Raw genomic sequence first — 21,662 nt, 5'->3', positions numbered from 1 at the left:
GTGCATCATGTACAGGTTAGACACTTTTTACCTCCGTTGTTCAACAAAGCACAACGCTATCAATCAAACTTACACAACTTGAGGCAACATGGCAGCTGGATTGCTGTGAGTAAGTGATAATGCATGTGCACAGTGACTGCACAGCAGTGCAAGAGTGTGTCAAGGTCGGAAAACGCGCTAAATGCATGCAGATCATTATCCAGTTTCCTTCAAAATAAATATGGACGCAAAGACAGAAATGCGACACCATTGTCAGTGTTGCCAAACACATAATGGTAAAAACCATTTGTTTTTAAATAACAAGGCCACACTCTCAGTTGTCTGGATTTTAGAACACGGAGAATTTTTAAGCGTTACCTGAACAACTGCGTAAATGAATACATAATGTGAAGGTAAAGGTTGTCATCCGTGTTTTATCTGCTAAGAGTGATATATTTTGCAACAACAAATTCATATCTGAAAGAAATTAAGATTGTGGGTAATGTTGTACACGGAATTGCCAAAGAAAGAGCATTAGGCATGCTCCTGTACACCAAAGTGGAGTACATCTTTTTTCCCCTCTACGTCATATGGCTCTGCATATCGGGTGGATTATTCTCACAGCTTTTAATGTATACTTTTTGTAAAAATTTTTAAGTTTTCTCGGCGGTGATGATGGCGATGTTCTTCTGGGTTTTGGCGCCGTGTGGAGTTTTAGGTACATAGACGGCAACATTTTAGGAGAAAACATTGTATCTTCGTCTTCAGCTCCGAAGACAGACAAAAGTTTCTCAGAAACGTTCTCATCCACCAGAGAATGAAGACGCCCTCGAAACCCAGAAAAAAAACATCAAGTAGCCCTTCTTCACGGAGAACATTAATGTAACTTACATGGCCTTGTAATCCTGGGGTCTCGGGTTCGATTCCCGGCGGTGCCCGAATTTATAACTTGTGTTGGGCAAGGCCGTGGTCTAGGAAACACGGAGTTTTCCTCCGTGGCATCCCAACAATTACTCCATTCACACTCACACAGAAGAAGGCAATGGCAAACCACTTCTGGATCATCTGCCAAGAACGTATATGAACAGGTCCCAGTCCGAGAAGAGGATGGAAGGATCCTGTTCATATGGGCCTGTCGTCAGACAGAACACTAAATAATAATAAGATGAGGTGGTCTAGCGGTCAGAACGCTGGCCTTGTAATCCTGGGGTCTCGGGTTCAAATTTATAACTTGTGTTGGGCAAGGCCGTGGTCTAGGCAACACGGAGTTTTCCTCCGTGGCATCCCAACAATTACTCCATTCACACACAGAAGAAGGCAATGGCAAACCACTTCTGGATCATCTGCCAAGAACGTATATGAACAGGTCCCAGTCCGAGAAAAGGATGGAAGGATCCTGTTCCTATGGACCTGTCGTCAGACAGAACACTAAATAATAAAATACATGTTTATTGAACCGTATTATATCGATTGACGTTTACATACAGCGCCCGTCAAAAGCTACGTCGCAACAGCAGTTACACGAAAGAATAATGCTAATTTATATAGCACGTTCGGAATGGAATGGCGTCTCGGAGAAACAACGCGCCCTGGCGTCCGCTCATCCCAGGTTCAAGCGTCTTGTTCCAAATCAGCGATACATTTACCCAAGATACACTAGGGCGCACGCTGAGGCACTATCGAAGATCAAACCGAGATAATCGACTCAACATAACAGAAATCACACTGTCATTTGTAAGTTACAATTTGGTTTATTTTTCTGCTTTACTGCATTACATAAATATTTACAATTGCAGCACTGTAATTATTTAAGGCGAATGTATTCTGGGCGATCGTCTCAATTTTGAGGGCAGAAAGCACCTCTAAAACGTCGGTAAACTTCTAACAGAATAGATGGCGTAACAATTCGCAAGACAGTCATCTTCGTACTCACAGATGTGAGAACGTGAAATGTCACCATTATTCTGCATGGAAACCAAGTTTACAAAGGTCTACCTTTTACTCAGAGACTGATTCATACAAACAATAGTTGAAGGCTGAACATGATTTTGGATAAGAACCTCCCTCCAATTCACGTATTTAGTTCGTAAATGAATAAACTGCACTTCCTGTGTATGAGGGCCCCCTTGCACCTGCCAGGGACTGAAGGTGAGAGTAATGCATGTCAAGTTCACGTGCAACAAGGACACACGACGCATTGTTTCCTGGAACCCACTGACATTGACCTGGCCCAACGGAATGTGGGAACGAACTGTTTGTTACACGAGTCATGCGTAATTCCAGTGTTTCGAGCAGCAAAACAAATGGTTAATGTCGCAGACAAACATTTACAGCAATATCTGGTATCAACATGGCTGGGAGACACACACAGAGCTCAGCAGCTAAGACATGGGATTCAACCCCACATTCGGGATGAGTCACTGCTTGGAAGATCTGAGAGTAAAGGGGAGGATAATATTAAAACGTATCTTACGAAAATGGGGTATGGAAAGTGAATTGGATTGGTCTCTCTCAGACAAGGACGACGATTACTGAGTGTCTTCTGGTTTGTTAAGTCGTGCAGTCCGGACTAAACTACGCAGCATCCCAGACGACAGCCATCTCCACGGTAATACGTTTTCATTCAGACTACAAACAAGGCATCATAACCACGAAGACCACAATCAACAAATATGAAATGAGATTCAGAATGAAATTTTAAAATATACATTTCGAGAAATGCTTATAAAACCGCGTTATCATCTTTGGTATACAAGACACAGTAGCATATGATCTTGTCCATTTGAACACAGGCTTCTGTTTTGATCTTATTCATCTGGTCACGCAGTGGCGTCAATAAATTACCAGTTACAGCCTCAAGATGGTAACCGTCTGCTACTCTCTTGAACGGCCGCCCAGAAGTGGGTTCTGGACGTCTGATGTGTTTAATGCTAAAAGCATGATGTAACAATTCTTTGTTTATATTGTGCTAAAGTCTTTTCGACTAGTCCGATGCCGAGTTATAAAGTTCTTCGTTTTTATTCCCACGGAAGAATATAAATTAAAAACAAGATGCCCAGAAAAATTTTTGGCCCTCAGAGAAATCCAGTAAGAGGGCAACTGAACCGGTCATTTACAAAATCACGTGACTCCACTTTTTGAGAGAACTCAGCTACCACCACACGTAAATGGGTCACTTTCTACAAGAATGACACAAGCCTTCACTGCGTGTGGCAGTCTGATTTCCAGTCGAAACGACACCAGACCTAGACTCATGTTATTTTACGACTAGGTTTTGATCATAAACAAACCACTGAAACCCAGAATGACTTGAACGAGTCACCTCAGCAGCGACAGAAGACTTCATGTAATATTCCTTTGTATTACGTAGGCGCCTGTTCAAATTAACACGAGTCCATAATTAATTTAGCTTACAAAACGTAGATACACAAAGACATTAATGAACAATAAATTTACGCACTTGTCAGGAACCGTGACAATGGGATTAAAAGCACGTCGTTAAAGGATAAAAAATCAGAAGGAAAAATGTTACACGCCAAGAGCTTCTAGAGCTATGCTTGGAATTTGTCAGTATCTCATTTTCTCTAATTCTATGCCATGGACCCCCATGAGGCAATATAACACTCAGCACCTCTGTAGTAGATAAACGAACACCTGCTACTTTCATGACTGCTGGTACGAAGTTGCAAGTCTACGATTTATACATGACAGTACAGGGCGTAATGATGTACGGTGACATTGCGGCAACTGTCGAAAATCGCCGTGATATGTGGTAATAACTCCATAACGATAACAGGAATGGGCGACCTTCAGTTTGGCAGGGTCACACATAATTGCACATGTCCCCAATTTGAGCTCAGATATCATCCGGAGTCAGGATTTTCCGAGTCATCAAAGGTCAGAACTTATTATTCCGCACTAATTGGTAGAAAAAGATTGCGACCAGAAAGATATCAGTCCGCTCCGCTAGTTGCTATAGCAACGAGAACGCAATGTTTTAACAGGCACAGATGGCGGTAGGATAACCTTCCCTCTTAATACGTTTTATTAGAAAATACTATGAGTCATTTGCCACGAATACCTTAAAATTAACTCGTAATTTGGAGGTCACGCGTGGTAGCTTCATCACTGAGTTTACCAAAAGCATAAAGAATTTAAGCCTTAGCTACATTATGTTCAGGATCTTATTTTGAAGCTCGTTAAGAAACGCCCCACTTTGGAACACGAAAATTCATTACCATTTTATCAACAGCCCGGAATTCAACCCTATCCTGCGCCAGATAAACCCAGTCCACACTCTCATGATAGCTACTTTAATTCGTACGTCTCTTCTTCTAAGTTGAATCTGTCCCACGTTAGGTCACCTTGCACTTCTGTTTCGTCCCGTGCGTTCGAGGTCGCGGTTCATCGGGGAGGGGCGCGTGACCTCCCCTGCACCTGTTATAAAGTGCGACCTGAGAGCGTCGGTGCAGTGCGACATGGAGTTCCCGCTGCAGCTGTACCACTGTGTCCTGGTCATCCTCGCAGCGCGCTCTGCCGTTTGCGTCGAGAACTGTGAGTTGTATAACAACATCGACAATGCATTTCGCCGTAATCTGACACTATTTATATTACATGGAGCTGACCAACTTGGGAGAAATGCTATATATTGTTGGCCCGTGTTCCAATGCCACTTTGTCCACCACAAGTCCGCATGGACTGACTTGGGCGCGAACCCGGACCTCCGCGGTGAGAAACTGGCGAAAAACCGCCTCAACTACGACACGGCCAGGAATGTTATATATTACAAATTGCAGAAATTTATCTTCAAGATGAAAATACTTTAGTGCATGTCAGATATTAACGAACTGATTTTTGTGTGTTCTTTGTACGAAGTGAATGCATGAAGGGAAGGTACTGTCTGGATGTTTCATTTGGTTTACTGGGAGGAAACATTTTAGAAGCTGTGGGTAAATTTAATTTTCGTTTATGTCTGTCAAATATAAAAACCCTAGGTATTTTAGATGCATCGGAAATCCAGTTTCATCTACCCACCACCACAAACGCAGATTTCGTCAGCTTCCTCAAGTCCATGGAGAAGAGATCTTTCAGAGAAATTAATAAGTAGTCATTATCTAATCAAAAGTGTCCCCATTTTCATGGACACCGAAGGTTCATTACCGCGAACATTACTGTCTTCTGGAATATAGCGCCTCATTGCCTGGTGAGAAGTTCACCGACGAGTGAGCCGAGGGCGCGCCTTTCAGAAATGTTACCAAACCATTCAGGCCGATGTCCAAAAGTGACAATGACCCCTCTTATCACTGCGAGTCGTATTCGTGATGGATAAAAGTGAAACCAGCTCAAAAAGTCGACTTAGATAAGAATGTTTAATTTAATGAACCTGCGTTAATATGCCTGTTAAGGCAGAACATTTGAACACCTGCAGTGGTCTAGCGGTTAGAACGCTGGCCTTGTAATCCTGGGGTCTCGGGTTCGTTTCCCGGCGGTGCCCGAATTTATAACTTGTGTTGGGCAAGGCCGTGGTCTAGGCAGCACGGAGTTTTCCTCCGTGGCATCCCAACAATTACTCCATTCACACACAGAAGAAGGCAATGGCAAACCACTTATGGATCATCTGCCAAGAACGTATATGAACAGGTCCCAGTCCGAGAAAAGGATGGAAGGATGCTGTTCATATGGACCTGTCGTCAGACAGAACACTAAATAATAATAAGATGAGGTGGTCTAGCGGTTAGAACGCTGGCCTTGTAATCCTGGGGGTCTCGGGTTCGATTCCCGGCGGTGCCCGAATTTTTAACTTGTATTGGGTAACGCCGTGGTCTAGGCAACACGGAGTTTTCCTCCGTGGCATCCCAACAATTACTCCATTCACACACAGAAGAAGGCAATGGCAAACCACTTCTGGATCATCTGCCAAGAACGTATATGAACAGGTCCCAGTCCGAGAAAAGGATGGAAGGATGCTGTTCATATGGACCTGTCGTCAGACAGAACACTAAATAAATATAAATAAAATGGCAGAGATTACAATGCGTGCTACCAATATGACTTCAGTGGCGGATGTGCCGTGTGGCCGACAGTGGCGCCGCGAGGGGCGTATTGTTGGCGGGGAGCCTGCGGTGCCAGGGGAATTTCCGTGGCTGGTGTCAATCACGAGGAGGGGGGGCCACTTTTGTGGTGGCACAATAGTCAACAAGAGATGGGTGATAACTGCAGCACACTGCATGTGCAGGTAATACTGACAATTTCATTTTCCCCTAAAATAACGTAAACATAAGGTTCAATACCATGTTCAAAACAGCCTGCCAAAGGATCCCATCTCCAGCCATTTGAATCCAGTTGTTACACTTCGTATTTCTATAACTTCATTTCAATACTATCCTCTCACGTACGCCTAGGCCTTCAAACTTATCTATTGCTTTTATGGTATTCAATAAAAATTTTGTATGCATTTCTTATCTCTCCCATATGTGCTACAAAGCCAAGCCCTATTACATTTCTTGGTGTTTTTACCAAAATATTATCTGATGAACTTAAATTTACCCTCTGAAGTTGAAAGTGCTTTGGTTTTGTGACCACGTGTCTTGACTGACATTAAACGATTCCAGTGGTCCAGTTGAGCTGCCTGTGGAACACATTCGCGTTGTGGTAGGGGAACACGATCTGTCGAAAAGGGAGACCCCGCCCTCGCGAGAAATGGGAGTGCGCCGTCTGGTGTTGTACCCTGGTTATCAGTGCGAACGCTTCAATCACGACATTGCTCTACTGGAACTGGATGGCGAGGTGGGATGGTCCGAGACGGCGTGGCCGGCCTGTCTTCCTCAAGGTCTGTGCTTTTTACGAATTGCTGTTTCAGGTATTCTGTCTCACCTAAGAGCGATCCTGATGTAAACAAAAAGGAGGGGAAAATCACGCCGCCCCCCCACATGGCTGGAGGGAGATCTTGTAATATTTCTCCATATGATTAATTCTATGCATCCTGGACAAAACACACGTTCAGCTCACACAGAAAATTCCAGCAGGTACTGTGAAGTCATGTTCCAGTTCCTCTTTACAAATCACGTGATGAGGCTACAGGCGAATTTCCTAACACTCAGCTGCCGTCAGGATCATTCTATTCAATGATGGCTCCTGTCCTGAAGCATATGAATCCGGTCATACTATTCCTTTGAGATCCATTGTATGTCACCCTCCAGTCCATCCGCGTCGTCTTACTGACCAAACGTTTGTACTAATTTTTCATACCGTCCATGCTACATATTGCGCCCATCGCATCCTCCTTGATTTAATAGCTAAAATAAATTAACATTTTTAATACACGCAAAGCTAGGGACGATATTTTTACAGTCACAAGACAGATTACGTTTCAAAATGAGCAGAAATTTCATGCCTGAACCACTTTGTAGCTGGCGCCACGAGTTTCTCAGGCCGTGAAGCCACTGCAGCGGGGTGGGGATGGCTTCACGAGGCCTCGGCGCAGGGCGGACGCGCAGATGTCCTTCAGAAGGTCACACTTCGTGTCGTGGACAACGACACGTGTCGGAATTGGTACAAGTCAAAGGGCAAAAAGACGAAAGTCCTTGACTCGCAAATGTGCGCTGGCTACGAACAAGGAGGTCGTGACTCGTGTTGGGTGAGTAGTGAGCACCAAAATGGCGTCTAGAAAAGCTACGTTTATAAAACTACTGACATTGACTTCCTACCTGCGTATTGTCTTTACTGTGGCGTTACTTGATTCTGGTCCAAGTTTGTGGTGATAATTTGTTTGAAGCAAATATGAATACTATAAAACGAACTCCCTCAGGAGTCTGAAAGTACAGTAGTTGATACAGAGATAAACGCAGAGGAAACTAATGTTAATGTCTCGATAACAGAACAAACTAGGAAAAGGCTGTGATGAGAGGCAGCACATCCTTTAAAATGCGTCAAAGTTCAAATGTTAGAAGCAATAATAGATCAAAGTTGAGCACATACAAAATTTGCGGAACATTTTCCGTTACGACTCAAGTCGGAAAATTTCATCTTCTAGTCTCCTGTCTAAAAAACCAACAACTGAGACGTATATAACCGTGCTCTTGTGTGTTGTTTGCTATGGCTGTGAAATTAACTCGGTCCATGTGCTGACCTTGCTTTGGTATGTTTTGGCAGGCGGATAGCGGGGGCCCCCTCATGGTAAGGGACCCAGACCGTGTTACCATAGTGGGTGTCATATCCACTGGAATTGGCTGCGCGCAACCCAAACTGCCAGGTCTTTACACACGCTTGTCAAACTACTCCACGTGGATCAAGACGCACGTGCAGGCATCGTGACGTCATCTGAACATGTGGAGCTTGAGATATGACTGGAGCAAGGAAGAAATGGGCAAAGTGACTTGCATGTTTCAGATATGACGCAAGACTGTCGCGGTAAAAGAAAGGCATCGAGAGATGATTAATATGACAAGTGTTTCGAGAACGATTTCAAACAAAGTTTCATTGACGTTGAAGTACAGGTCGGTGAAAGTGATTCACTTGTGTCTTAGCCGCATTTGACGGACACGAGATAGATTCGCCTTTTTATGTGGCAGATCGCACTGCATCAGCTTCAAGACGTTTCTTTGTGTGGTGCTCCCTACAAATCACAGTTTGCAAGAAGACGGAACTCAAATTTGAAACTGAAAATTATGCTGTACGGTTTGTTCTTGAGTAAACTTTAATTCTTCGTTGAAAGACCCCACAGTTGCTACTGGTACACGAAACATTTACAGAGAATCTGAATGCACAAAGTCAACAAAACAATTTAGACTTGTCGTGTTGACAGCCTACCTTGTTGAATTAGTGTTTTATTGTTAAATGCTATTTAAATCTGGTGAAATAAAGACTGAACGAATGCATTTATGGTGGAATCTCCTGGCGTACGGTTTTAAACAAATCGTTAGTTAATGAAATCTTGCACCGATTTCATGACAATGGACGTATCAACCCTCCTGGAATAATAATAGTTGTAATTATGAAAGTTTCAAATAAAAGTTAAAAATTAATTAACTTTATGTTATTTTGTGCTCGAGTGAAACACTGGGGCTTCGAAGGCCTGCACTTCCAAGAATCGTCCACACAGATTGTGAACGGATCAAGAAAATGGGACCTGCTTCAGAAAAAGGAATGCTCAAGATAATTATTCTCTACAGTAAATATGTTGACTTGAAGAAGCAATATGAAAGAATCTCCCAGATAAAATTTCCGAAAAATATGTTTCACGTTTTAGACGCACTAGGCTGCATTATAACAAACCAGTGATGGCCACTCGGGATGCGTGTGAGTGAGTATAGTGGAGGACTCCGGCTACAAGTCGTTCGTAGTCTTACTGTTTTGCTGGCTGTTGTAAATTCACTCGTTTGTAATTTTAAGTTGTGTATCCTTTCATACATAGATATTTTCAGCAGTACATACATAAATGGACATATAGTACCGCCGCAAATAATTTAGCTATTTTTAGGTTATAATTTGCAGGGCGCAGTCAATTTTGATCGAAGGTTTGAAGTTAGTTGCGTAATTAATTTGTACTGCGTGATGTTTGGTTTCTTACCGTACATGTTGCCTTTCCGGACTGTCTTATGGAACACAGACATCACTTCCCGCCTGATGCCAGACTTCATTCACGATTTGTATCTTCAATAACCTCCATTCTCTACTTGCATACGCGTAACCCATAACATCACTGAAAAACTGTACACATATTCCTGACCGCCGGCAGCGCGCACAGCGACGAAACGTGAAATTATGACTTGTTATGGTTGCAGAGACGGAAGGGGAGTTGAGGGAGGGCCAACTGTTAAATCACGGATCAAATAAATTTCCCACGAGTTTGGTGATTACCGATTTGAACAGATGTCAGCACGAGATGATAATGTAAAACTTCATTCGACCCGAGGCTTACCTGCACGGTCGAAACTCGACTTATCTCGTTCTAACCCGGTTGAGTCCCAATGTAACCTACGGCCTTGTACGCCTGTCGTGACAATACGCACTGATATTTTATATGAATCAAGTACATAGGCCAATTTTCAAAATATACAGACACGTAAATCTCCGCAGTCTACAACTTATTTCTGAAGGAATTTGTGATGCGGTAATTTCGTAACTAATTACAACGGAAGAAACGTTCATTCCCAATGTTTGTCTACCTGTACTTTCTAGAGCTTATTTCTTTCACAAGAGTGCAGCACAAGCTGAAGCGGACAGAAACAAATGCAGACTTCGGAAATTTCGTATCTTGGTGAGTATCTATTATAAACATTAACATTTTGCCCTGCATTTAACTTACGTCCGTACATTTGTGAATGTATGCATCGCTAGCGTATTAATTACAACAAAGAAATGTTTGTAAACGATTTATTTATCGCTGTTACAGAGTTTAGATGATTCTTTTTACCATATGCAGTATTCTGCATCTGTAAATAAAAGAGATGAACTGCATTAATTACAGCTTGTAGCGTTTGGAAACTGCTATTGTTACTTTGACGACATTGAAATATGTTAGAACGTATCAAAGTGACCACTGAAATTAAGAAGCACGTACACGGCATGTGAATGTACGCATTTCTGTTTTTTACGTATCTTTCCTCATATGATTTGGAAGATAACCCACGTTTCATTCGAATATATTTTTAAGCACACTGTGGCAAACAGGCTACCTATAAATAGATGTGAAGTAGGTTTGGGGAAAATGAACGTCGAAGTTGTTACTTTCGACCCACGAAGTGACACAACGTAGGACACTAAGAGTTGAAACAAGAATACAGAGCTTCAAAGCAATATTTTAGAATTTTAACAATTAAGAAATAATTATGCTGTGTTAAAGCACTGGGATTTTGCTAATCATATTTAAATTAGCAGAACTACTCTGCGGCCGCAGTAAAACGTCCCATGGAAGGTGGTGACGGCGGCGGACGAAACGTCTCTCTCTCTCTGCCTACTGTAGTATTCCATGAAGATTTCCTCTGGACCACAAGTCTCATTCCAAGTTGCTTGTACTTAACTGGGTGGACATGAAACACGAATTCCCCACAGCGCTCTCTACAAGGCTGTGCCCCTAAAGTACTTGACAGGGGAGGACACACGGCAAAGAAAACGTCTCATTTAACTTAGTTACGTGTACCTCATGGCGATAATTTGGACTTACCAGGAGTGACGGAAATTATCCAACCTATATAAGGATTCACGCGTGTGTTGACACCGGGGAAATCGGTGGCACAGCCTCTTCCATAGCTGATGATACCGACGAGCTGCAGACGGTTCTCTGGTCCCATCCACAGAACTGGTCCACCCGAGTCGGCCTGATGACGGAAGAACACGTCGGTATCAAAGCATGAACTGAACATCCGTTCACATATCTTACAAACAAGCAGATGCTTAAAAACATTTAAATAAATAATTAATGAACAGTTAAAACAATTAAATAAGCTCAAAATAATATTATATAGCTATTCGTACAAATTTGCATATTTATAATGATTTTATTTTCAATTATTATTGTTGTTTCATTATGGTTGGTATTTTTTTTTTTTGATTAAAGTAATGGATATAAATTCTACTCGTTACGCTTATGGTGGAGAGAGGGCAGTTGCCTCAAATCCTTGTTCTAAAATCGAATGCTTCATTAGTCATTCCAGTTTTAACTCATAAACACAAGAGGCATGATGCATTTCCAATACAGTGTGTTCACTGATAAAGTTGGATGCATCCGTTTACAGTCGACTTCATTCTTCATATGGAACGATAATTGACTGACTTCGGGAAAATCTTGTAGCGCTTAGCGGTGAGTCACGAAGTTCCAGCCTGGATCCGGGAAGTGTCTGGTGTGTTAAACTTTATTAATGCAAGCACTGTTTTACAAAGCACTAAAATAAATTCTATTTTCCATACACAAATCAGCTTCTCTGATCTTGTGAAATTTAGAACAAGAACTTTTATCGAAACGCTTCTCAAAAAAAGAAGAAGAAGAAGAAGAAGACTGTGTTGCATAGAGTTCGTTAGTTTGTTAGTAATATGAATTACCTGACAGGCATCTGTGCCGTTTCTGAATGTGCAGAGCTGATTGACCAAGGACACTTTGCTGCCAAATACCTCTCTACATGTATTGATGCTAATTACATCCAATTGTGTTTCCAACAGCCGATCTGATTTCTCTCCCGCATGCTCTATTGTTCCCCAACCTAATAAACACGACAAAATAAATTATTGAAACGTAATATCGTTAATATTTTAGTTGTCATATTTATAATTTTCGTCCTGATGCAGGAACCTGTTAAAACTTCAAGGCTATTCGCAATTAGGTCATGATTGAAAGAAGGTATTCAGGGGTTGTTGCGACGTTGTAGTCTGGTAGAAGTTTATCCATGTTGAAATTTACTTCCTGCCTCCATCATCAGGGTGATGTGTCGTTGATAAACTACCAGACTACACGGCGCAACAACCCAGAAGACAGAAATCTTCATACTCATCGCCCTGATGACGGAGGCAGTATGACCTCTGAATCGTTGGTTAACATCGACCAGACTACACAGCGCAACAACCCAGAAGACAGAAATCTTCATACTCATCGCCCTGATGACGGAGGCAGTATGACCTCTGAATCGTTGGTTAACATCGACCAGACTACACAGCGCAACAACCCAGAAGACAGAAATCTTCATACTCATCGCCCTGATGACGGAGGCAGTAGGACCTCTGAAACGTTGGTTAACATCGACCAGACTACACAGCGCAACAACCCAGAAGACAGAAATCTTCATACTCATCGCCCTGATGACGGAGGCAGTATGACCTCTGAAACGTTGGTAAACATCGACCAGACTACACAGCGCAACAACCCAGAAGACAGAAATCTTCATACTCATCGCCCTGATGACGGAGGCAGTATGACCTCTGAATCGTTGGTTAACATCGACCAGACTACACAGCGCAACAACCCAGAAGACAGAAATCTTCATACTCATCGCCCTGATGACGGAGGCAGTAGGACCTCTGAAACGTTGGTTAACATCGACCAGACTACACAGCGCAACAACCCAGAAGACAGAAATCTTCATACTCATCGCCCTGATGACGGAGGCAGTATGACCTCTGAAACGTTGGTAAACATCGACCAGACTACACAGCGCAACAACCCAGAAGACAGAATTCTTCATACTCATCGCCCTGATGACGGAGGCAGTATGACCTCTGAAACGTTGGTTAACATCGACCAGACTACACAGCGCAACAACCCAGAAGACAGAAATCTTCAGACTCGCCGCTGTGAAAATCTCAAATCATACAAAATATTTTAATGCTTTCAAATTGAAAAACGTTACTTGCCCAAGACATCAACGACTGTTCCTGCATTCGTCGCGGGGTATAAGTAGGGAAGGCAGGCGGGTCCCACCTCCGGGCCGAACAGGATGTCCTGTGCCACGCGTATGACGGCGATGTCGTTAGCTTGCGTTACCGAGTCGTAAAGCGGATGCGACCGAAAGCTCTCCGTATTTAGCAACCTGGTCGAGTTCGTCTCATTACCTGCAACAATTGCGTTTATGCACAGTGCGTCCTAAACACGTCAGTAGTTACTATGGCTGTCTTACCTAACACCTCCGTGGTAAAGGGAGTCCTGAAAGCGAACAGAAGTTCAGCACAGTGTTAAATTAAACTCGGAAATGGACAATATCCAAAGCCACTTCAGTCCTGCTGATTCTTTCAAAATCTATTTATTGCAAACACAATTTTGAATTATACTCCCGTCAATGCTTAAGTATTTTTAGTAATCTCGTTCCTTCAGGTTTTCTGATCAACATTTTGTAAAAATTTATAATTTCATCCTTATCAACATATTCTTCCTGCTATTTTAGATAAAATACATATTATGAAGCTTCTCATTATGTAATTTTCTCTACGTTCCTTATACCTTCATATTCTTAGGTCCAAATTCAAATTCGGTTTTAGTTGAGGGAACAAATACGTTCGTGGGCTTATTTATATGGGAAGAAAAATATACTGAATTGAATCTGGAGATAGCCATAAACTACAAATGCTATCTTTCATGCAATGGAAGTCATCCCCCGTTAAATGTCAATCATTACAAGAGTTAACTAAACTCGTACAACTGTACTCCCATGTCGCGGATGTCCACTAGAAAAAAAAATATATGTATAAAGGCGTGAGGTGGATTTATTTGGTTCAGGATAGTGATCAATGGCGGACTCTTGTGAACACAATAATGAACCTTCGAATTTCATAAAACGTGGTGAATTTGTAGATTAACTTAGCGACTGTTAGCTTCTCAAGAAGGACTCTGCTCCATGAAGTCAGTAGTTGTGTAAATCGGCTGGCTACAGAGTCGATATCCCTACGTACCAATTGATATATCGTGGTCTCCTATCAGGACGCCAGTATATTCCGTCGGGCGATTCACCAGACAGTGACTGGCGGTGAGGCAGTACCGGGTGGCGATCACCGTGGCTCCACAGAATACGTCTTTCAGTCGAAAGTCAACCAGACCGGCCATCATAGGATACTCGTTCACACCAGTCTCATGTCCGTTCACAATTCGATACTGCAGAGGGAAGTGTAATTATTTTTATGATTATTGTTTCTGTTGAATAATGAGGGTTAAGGGTGTTTCAGAATAGAGTGCTGAGAATCAAAAAGGAATAAAGTGACAGAAAGATGAAGAACATTGCAGTCCACGGCGATTCGTAATTTGAGTCTATCAGCTACAATTACTAGGGTGATCAAATAGAGGAGTGTTTAATGTCAGGTCATGGACCAAGCATTGGGGATATAAGACATTTTAATTAGAGAGCAGGAAGGAAACGAACCACGGCCATCTGAGTGATTATTATCTTCTCAACAATGTATTTTCTTCATGGTGTTTATTTGTTTACTGTAAGTCTTACCACTACTCGCTGATCTTGATGTTTATTTATTTAGAACATGGCTATCTACATTCCACTTTCTTCCGCCTTATCCACCTGTGCTGAACTCTTGTGGCACAAATAAGTGCTAAAAATTCGTATCATTGAGAAATTTGTATCTTCTGTTGATAAAATAAACTAGTGATAGAGGAACGAGTTGGTTCGTATATTATTTTCTTGAATACAACCATTTCCCTGCCCCCTCCATCTTCTCTTCTCATCTTTCTGTGATGTAGCTGAATCTCAGATATATCTGCGTCCACTGTACATTTCTCTTACGCTGTTAATTGCAGAATCTCTGTATTATGGGTTCTTAAGTAATTGAGACTCAAATAAAACGTTATCTTTGGAACATAAACATAAGTACAGAAGCTCTTTCTGAAACTAATTAAACAAAAACACATAGTAAGTAAATTAATATATTCATACGCTTTTACTTCAACAAATATCTGATTCAAATAGCATTCAAAAACGTTTCATCAATTCTGCCTGCAGCTTATTGTATCGGCTCCTTCCCATACAGCAAGGTCGGAGAAGTTGCCGCATCTCAAGGGGATATAAAGTAATCTCAAAAACTAAGTGAATTGGAATTAACAGTAACCATTGTACTGTACCACCTGTCACAACATTGCATAACTTCGTGTTTTAACACAGACTGTGTTTGTGGGTTTCGAATTACATTTGGAACAAACGGTGAATATTTTTAAACACATTTTTTCTTTGTAATGGAAATACTGAAGTTTAAATGTTGAGCAGGATGCGAGGTTCTTACGGTGGTGAATGTGAAGATGGCTGTCTTCTGGGTTGTAACTCCTCGTAGTCTGATAAACGCTAACCGACGTTTCAGAAGTACTTGCTGCTTCTACCATCAAGGCTATGGGCAACGCGCTTACTTATCACCCTGATAACAGACACAGAAAGTAGCTCTGAAACGTCGTTAACTATCAGACTACACCGCGCTAAAATCCAGAAGACAGCCATATTAAAAGATTAAATGTTGTTTGGATGAGCTTTGTTCTTCAGAGAGATAAATGGATAATATTAAAAGAATATAAACAGTGATAAATCTTGCTGGAAGGTTCTGGGGCGGAATGATGTTGGTCCGTACCAACCTCTTTCTTCAATCCGCAGGTGCAGTTTTGCCGTCGAGGTAGTGAGGTAGTGGTGACAGTACACAGGAATTTGCCTCCGCTGCTGAAACGCGAAACATGAAGAGCCACCACGATGCGATTGCCAACTGTCTCCACTGAGAAAGTTCCTGCTCCACAGTATACATGAGCGTCGCTGAGGTTTGCTCTTCCTCTTGGAGACACACTGAATCGGTCTTCCACACATTTGTCGCTCTGCGGCAAAAGACAAAACAGCAGTCAATAAATTAAGTGCATTTTTGACGATGGTGTGAAATTATAAACATGATTATTATTTTGGAATCTTTGGAAATAGATTCATGTTTCGAGACGCCATGTTTGAAAATACCTACAACGTAGAAAGAGTAAGTAAACAAATTATTCAAACGCTACAGTCCGATTCCAGCGTTCAATTTCTAAATTTTATAAAATATAAAACAAAACAGAAAATTCCTCGGGTGAGGATCAAAAGTCGCTATCGAGTGGTTATGGAGGTACCGTGTTCAAATTTCGACCTGGAGATCGGCTTATAACTTAGTGTTTTTGTGGTTTACATCAGTAACTCTTAAAGAAATTCCATGATATCATATTAAATTAGGCCACGACCCGATCAGTCCACGGAATATAATTCGAGCTAGTGATAGCATCGTAAAATAAACTCTTAGTAAACAAAAAAGTAAAATTCTCAAGTGAGAAACAAATACATCCGGTGTCTTCAGAGGAAAACACGAAAAATAAACGTCCGCCCATCCATGCCTTCGTAGAAAATCATATCAAGGTACTAAATATATACAGAACCTAAATCACGTACGTCTTAAAGTGAGAGTCTATAAAATCGTCCCTCAATAAAATTTGCTTCTTTAATTGGAGCAGTTGGTACTCTTTGTTGTATTTAAAATGTCTCGATGTCTGAACAGTTGAATAGTCAGTAAAGTAAGGCGTACTTAATTCGTATTGTCCTGTAGATAAACAGTTGTCGAGTTACCTTCTAATCTGTACCATTACAAAGAAACAGCTGTTACCCTCAACACGTAAACCAACACTTAGCTTATGCAATTCAAATTATCACATGATATAATGGAGAACTGAAGGTAATTTCCGGTTAAGCTACTGAAAACGTATTTGTCCGTCAGGAATTTTAGAACTTACGTAAGTACATGGAGATAAGATAAGAGGCTTGACAAACAACCTAATTCTGTAAAAAAATTAAAATGTGTACTCTTTGGAGTACACTGGCATTACAAACGTGTTCTTCACGCCACATAACGTAGGTCACTGTTGCAGTAATGTGATCCAGGTTAATGTCAGGTACTTTTTAATAATCTTGCTGGAAGATTTATCTTTCAAACCTTGTTTCTTGACCAAGGACCAATCACTGGCCACCAATGGACAAGATTTATCAGTGTTACTATTCATTACACATCCGCACAACCATCTTCCCTAAGATCTATTTTAATATTATCCTCATTTCTTGTCTCCCAAGGGATCACTTCCCAAAAGGCTTCCACCCCCCCCCCCCTATTTCTTGTCTATCATCCAAACTACATGTTTTTCCCGTTTTTATCTTATACTTTTCAGTATCGTATATTTTTATGAGATTTGAAGTTCTCACGGCGGTGAAGAATTCATTGTTCTTCTGGCTTATGAACTGTCCTAAATTGTCCACTTGGTCTTACTTTGTCACTATCGGGAACAAATATTTTCCACAGCTTGCTGTTAACAGACACTTGTAACTTAATTTATGTTCTTCCTTCAAAGTAAAAGACCAAGCTTTATATCTATCAACACAATGCCATTGACTTACTCCATGGAGCCGAGTTCTTCCTGAGAAGAAAACGACCGCTCAGCCACTCAAGAAATTCCCAATATTTTATAGAACCTGAAGGTCAATCGCCGTGTTCACAAGAGCCCACCACTGGCCCCTATCCCGAGCCAGATTAATCCATACCACCCCATCCGATTTCACCATGATCCATTTTAATATATCCTCCCACCTATGACCAGTTCTTCCTAGTGGTTACCTTCGTTTTGTTTTGCCTAACAAAACCCTGTATAAATTCCTTGTCTCTTCCATGCGGACTACGTGTCATGCCCATCCCATCCTCCTTGATTTGGCCAGTCTAATTATATTTGGCTTGTGAAGCTCCTTTATTATGCGACTTTCTCCAGCGTCCTAGTAATTAATCCCTTTTAGATCCAAATATTCTCCTCAGTACCCTGTTCTCAAACAGCCTTAGTCTACGTTCTTCCCTTAGTTTAAAAGACACCGTTTCCGAAACTACAGGTAAAATTATACTTTTATGTACTACAATCTTTACGTTTACAAACAGCAGACGAAAATTAAAACAAAGGTTCTCAACTCAATGACAGCAAGCATTACCCGAATTTAATGTACCAACACAATAGATAGAATAATACATAAAACTTTCACGTTCAGTTTATTTGACATAAAAGCATTTCCATAATTTATTTTGTCCCTGATTTTATAATGAAAATATTCTGTGAAATAGTAAGGATATTTGATAAGCATATTTGAGGAACATGTAGACGTTTTCAGAAAAAAAACCCGGTTGAAACTAAAAATGGGCCAATTTAAACTTAATGGTGTGAATATAAACCGCATTTCACTCACCCTAGGTATGGAGATACTGCAGTCGAGGATTAAGTTATATGTGGAAGGTGCAATGGCCTCCCACCTGCAGTCGATGCCAGTGGGGTAGCTAAGAGGGTAATTCGGAGAGTAAACTTGGTACTTCCGTCCAACCGCCACGTCCTGGTAATAGTCGCAATTGTTTGAAGTTGTGTCTGCGTCCGCTAGTAGCGCTGTGCCACACAGAATGAGGAACGACGACAACCGCATCCTTACAGATTTCCAAAAATATTTCAGTTATCACTCTGTTTATATCCCTGCAGCAGCAACGTAGAATTGCGCTTAACAAAATGGGAGCCCCTCCCCCACCCAAGGGTGTGTGGAAATTGTGTCGGAGGGAGGAAATGATCCAATTGTAACACATATAAGAAAACTGCCACATTAAATTAAGAACACAATGTGTTACTTCAATGGTACCGTTAAAGTTTATTAATATTCACTAAACAGGTAAATCACATTCTCAGTTAATTTTATAAGTTCGGGAGCGCCTCTTCACATTTATATAAATATACAGAAAACCTAGGGATAAAAGTTTGGGAGAAAACTGCCCTAGACCATCATCCATTAATATTGAAACTTTCTGGTATATTTTAATATTATTCCTTGCGTTTATAAGGCATTTGAGGGCGTTGGTTACGTTTAATTCAAATTAAAATCGTAATACGTATTATGGACATATAATTTTCCTACATTGCAATAATGACAGTGTCGGAAAACATGAGAGAAAATACAATCTCTAAATTATGTTCAGACGAAAACGATAGAAGATTACACAAGATCAAAATAACACGTCTGTTTATAAATATGGGTTATAATACTGGAACGTAATTTGAGTTCCTAGTACGAAACTTCGTCAACCCACAGTATTTTAATTGGCTACGAATTTCCTTTCCTCTTAGGGCTCTGAAGCGGTTCACTTCTCCGTCCTAAGTAAAAACATTATTCTCAGCAACCTATTTCAAACACCCTCAGTCCAACTCCTTCCTGTAAAGCGAAAGACCAAGTTTCAAACCCATACGAAACAACAGGTAGTATTATAAATGTGCTTAGTTATTTCAAATAACACTTCACAGGATATTAAAACTTACGGTTTTATGAACAATCTACTGCAGCAAAATTTCTGTGAGAATTCAATGCAGATGGGTTCAACAACTTGTTTACACCTCAATCGTGAACCATTTGTTAATGTGATCTCTTTACTATCTCAACAGAATTTCTTAATTTCCTAGGGATAAGATTAACAAGGAAGCAACGCCCTCTTAGAAAGATAAAGTTAATTTGTTGACTTTAAATTTTCCCAGATAAATTTAATTATTATTACGGATTCAGTTCTTACAGATGAATACAGGCGGTAAAAATTAACATATACAAAATATAAACAGGAAAAGAGCGGATAAAAAATCCTGGAAATAGCGCTGAACAGAAAACCTCTCTTTAAGTTGCCTCTGACTTTCGATCTATAGAAACCAAAGTCGTTTACTTATCAACAGAATAATCGACAATACACGACCCGTCTTGTATGTCTTGAATACGACAGGGAAAGTAAGACTTAATGAACTTGTGCAGGTGTCATTTGCCATAAAAAAAAATGCCGTCAGATTCCTCACAAGGTATCTAGAATTACAAAAGTATACATGGAATTTAAATTTTTTTATGTAAATTCGGTACAGATTTTAAAATAATTTATACTGATTTTATGTAAGAATATTGATAACATAATTCAATGTGTTACAAGTCAGAAAAATTAAAGTGGGAAGAAATTACGTAAGACCTGAACCTCAGTTCCTACTTTGTATGTTACAAGTATGAGAATATAGTTTTACAGATAACATGGCAGACAAAAGTAAATAGGTTATACGACTCAAGAACCCATGGTAATGAGTGAGCTAACAAATAAAATACACTTGAACTCTTAATTACGTTGTAAGTAAAGTTTTACAAGGATATTCTTAAGGTAGTATATTTGCGTCATATTGTGAATTAGGTTAATATTTTAATATTTTCCGTCAAATCACAATTTTAATAAGATTTACAAATTGGAACGTTCCAATTTGTAAATCGATCATTCGATGCGGAACGTGAAATGATATTTTAAATATTTTATTATCTTATTAAAATTGTGATTTGACGGAAAATATTAAGGATATTCTTACCATGGCAAAATAATTGACATAACTCCCAATAATGTTTTAAATACGTAATAAAGAGACTTTATAACATCCTACAAGTATATGAATCCCGTATGACAAAAATTGATATGTAACAATCTGCGATGTAATGTTCCAGTGCGTTAATTCCGTCTCCAAGAACGTACCATACGCTGAAGAATAATCTCGCAATTACAAAGGTCTAAAAATGCACCATTCCCTAAATATTTTCATATTCGTTATGAGAGGATTATGTATAATTTAACAAATTAGATGTGTGAGAAAACTGTAAAATACATTTCACAACTCTTTAATTTGCAAATTCAATCATAAATATGGTTTAGGCAGATTACCATTTAATTGCTAAGAACGTAAGTACTTACTTGAGACAGAACACTGCTGATCTTAAAGCTTGCTGTGATACTATGAAGTATGAGCGTATGTCATCGCAAGTTTTTATCTGACACCTAGCAATAATTATATTTGTGTTTGGAAAATATGGTGGTTTACGCGTCAGTAGTTATGTCGCCGCAAGCAGACCTAATTATCCGGAAAAAAACTTTAACTGGATAGGACCTCATTGTTTGTCATTCCGCTTATCCGCTGTTTTAAATATGGAAACATAAAAATAGAAATATCGGCACTGAAGTACACCAGCAACTGCAAGGCCTTTTCCGCCAGTACAGATATTACAATTGACGACAAAAGCGTAGTTTAATTACTGCGACCGACAGTTCATCGGGATCATTAGAAAATGTGGCTAAAGTTGAAATACTTTGGACAGACAGAATCAAGTCCAAATTATATTCTGAACTCAAAACATTCG

At 40.5% G+C, this 21,662-nt stretch overlaps 3 protein-coding genes across 4 annotated transcripts in view; 1 reads left to right on the top strand and 2 right to left on the bottom strand.

Moving 5' to 3' along the window:
- The window catches only part of LOC110827874 (sodium channel protein Nach), a 47,932-nt gene extending 38,014 nt beyond the window's left edge, over window positions 1-9,918 (bottom strand). For both annotated transcript variants that reach the window (XM_087359185.1, XM_087359197.1), the window contains exon 1: window positions 9,548-9,918. The gene's annotated coding sequence lies outside the window, so the exon portion shown is untranslated. The remainder of the gene's footprint in view (window positions 1-9,547) is intronic.
- LOC110827914 (trypsin-1) lies at window positions 4,438-8,855 on the top strand. The gene is made up of 5 exons (XM_022060074.2): window positions 4,438-4,533; window positions 6,037-6,214; window positions 6,591-6,808; window positions 7,389-7,615; window positions 8,131-8,855. Exons 1-5 carry the CDS (start codon window positions 4,458-4,460, stop codon window positions 8,290-8,292), a joined length of 861 nt encoding a protein of 286 aa, XP_021915766.1. The 5' UTR covers window positions 4,438-4,457; the 3' UTR covers window positions 8,293-8,855.
- Window positions 9,919-10,339: 421 nt separating the features above from the next.
- Window positions 10,340-21,380, bottom strand: LOC110827913 (venom serine protease). The gene is made up of 8 exons (XM_022060073.2): window positions 21,220-21,380; window positions 18,672-18,900; window positions 16,025-16,255; window positions 14,353-14,551; window positions 13,321-13,518; window positions 12,019-12,176; window positions 11,144-11,297; window positions 10,340-10,412 (listed from the first exon to the last, which is right to left on the bottom strand). The coding sequence occupies exons 2-8, from the start codon at window positions 18,897-18,899 to the stop codon at window positions 10,390-10,392; spliced, it is 1,191 nt and encodes a 396-aa protein (XP_021915765.1). The 5' UTR covers window position 18,900; window positions 21,220-21,380; the 3' UTR covers window positions 10,340-10,389.
- Between the last annotated feature and the right edge of the window lie 282 nt (window positions 21,381-21,662).

This window comes from Zootermopsis nevadensis, unplaced genomic scaffold, assembly GCF_977971745.1.
Source record: "Zootermopsis nevadensis isolate Lab colony 2312 unplaced genomic scaffold, Znev_1.0 Znev_ptg000003l, whole genome shotgun sequence".
NCBI lineage: Eukaryota > Metazoa > Arthropoda > Insecta > Blattodea > Termopsidae > Zootermopsis > Zootermopsis nevadensis.
This window is presented reverse-complemented; position numbering and strand designations above follow the sequence as displayed.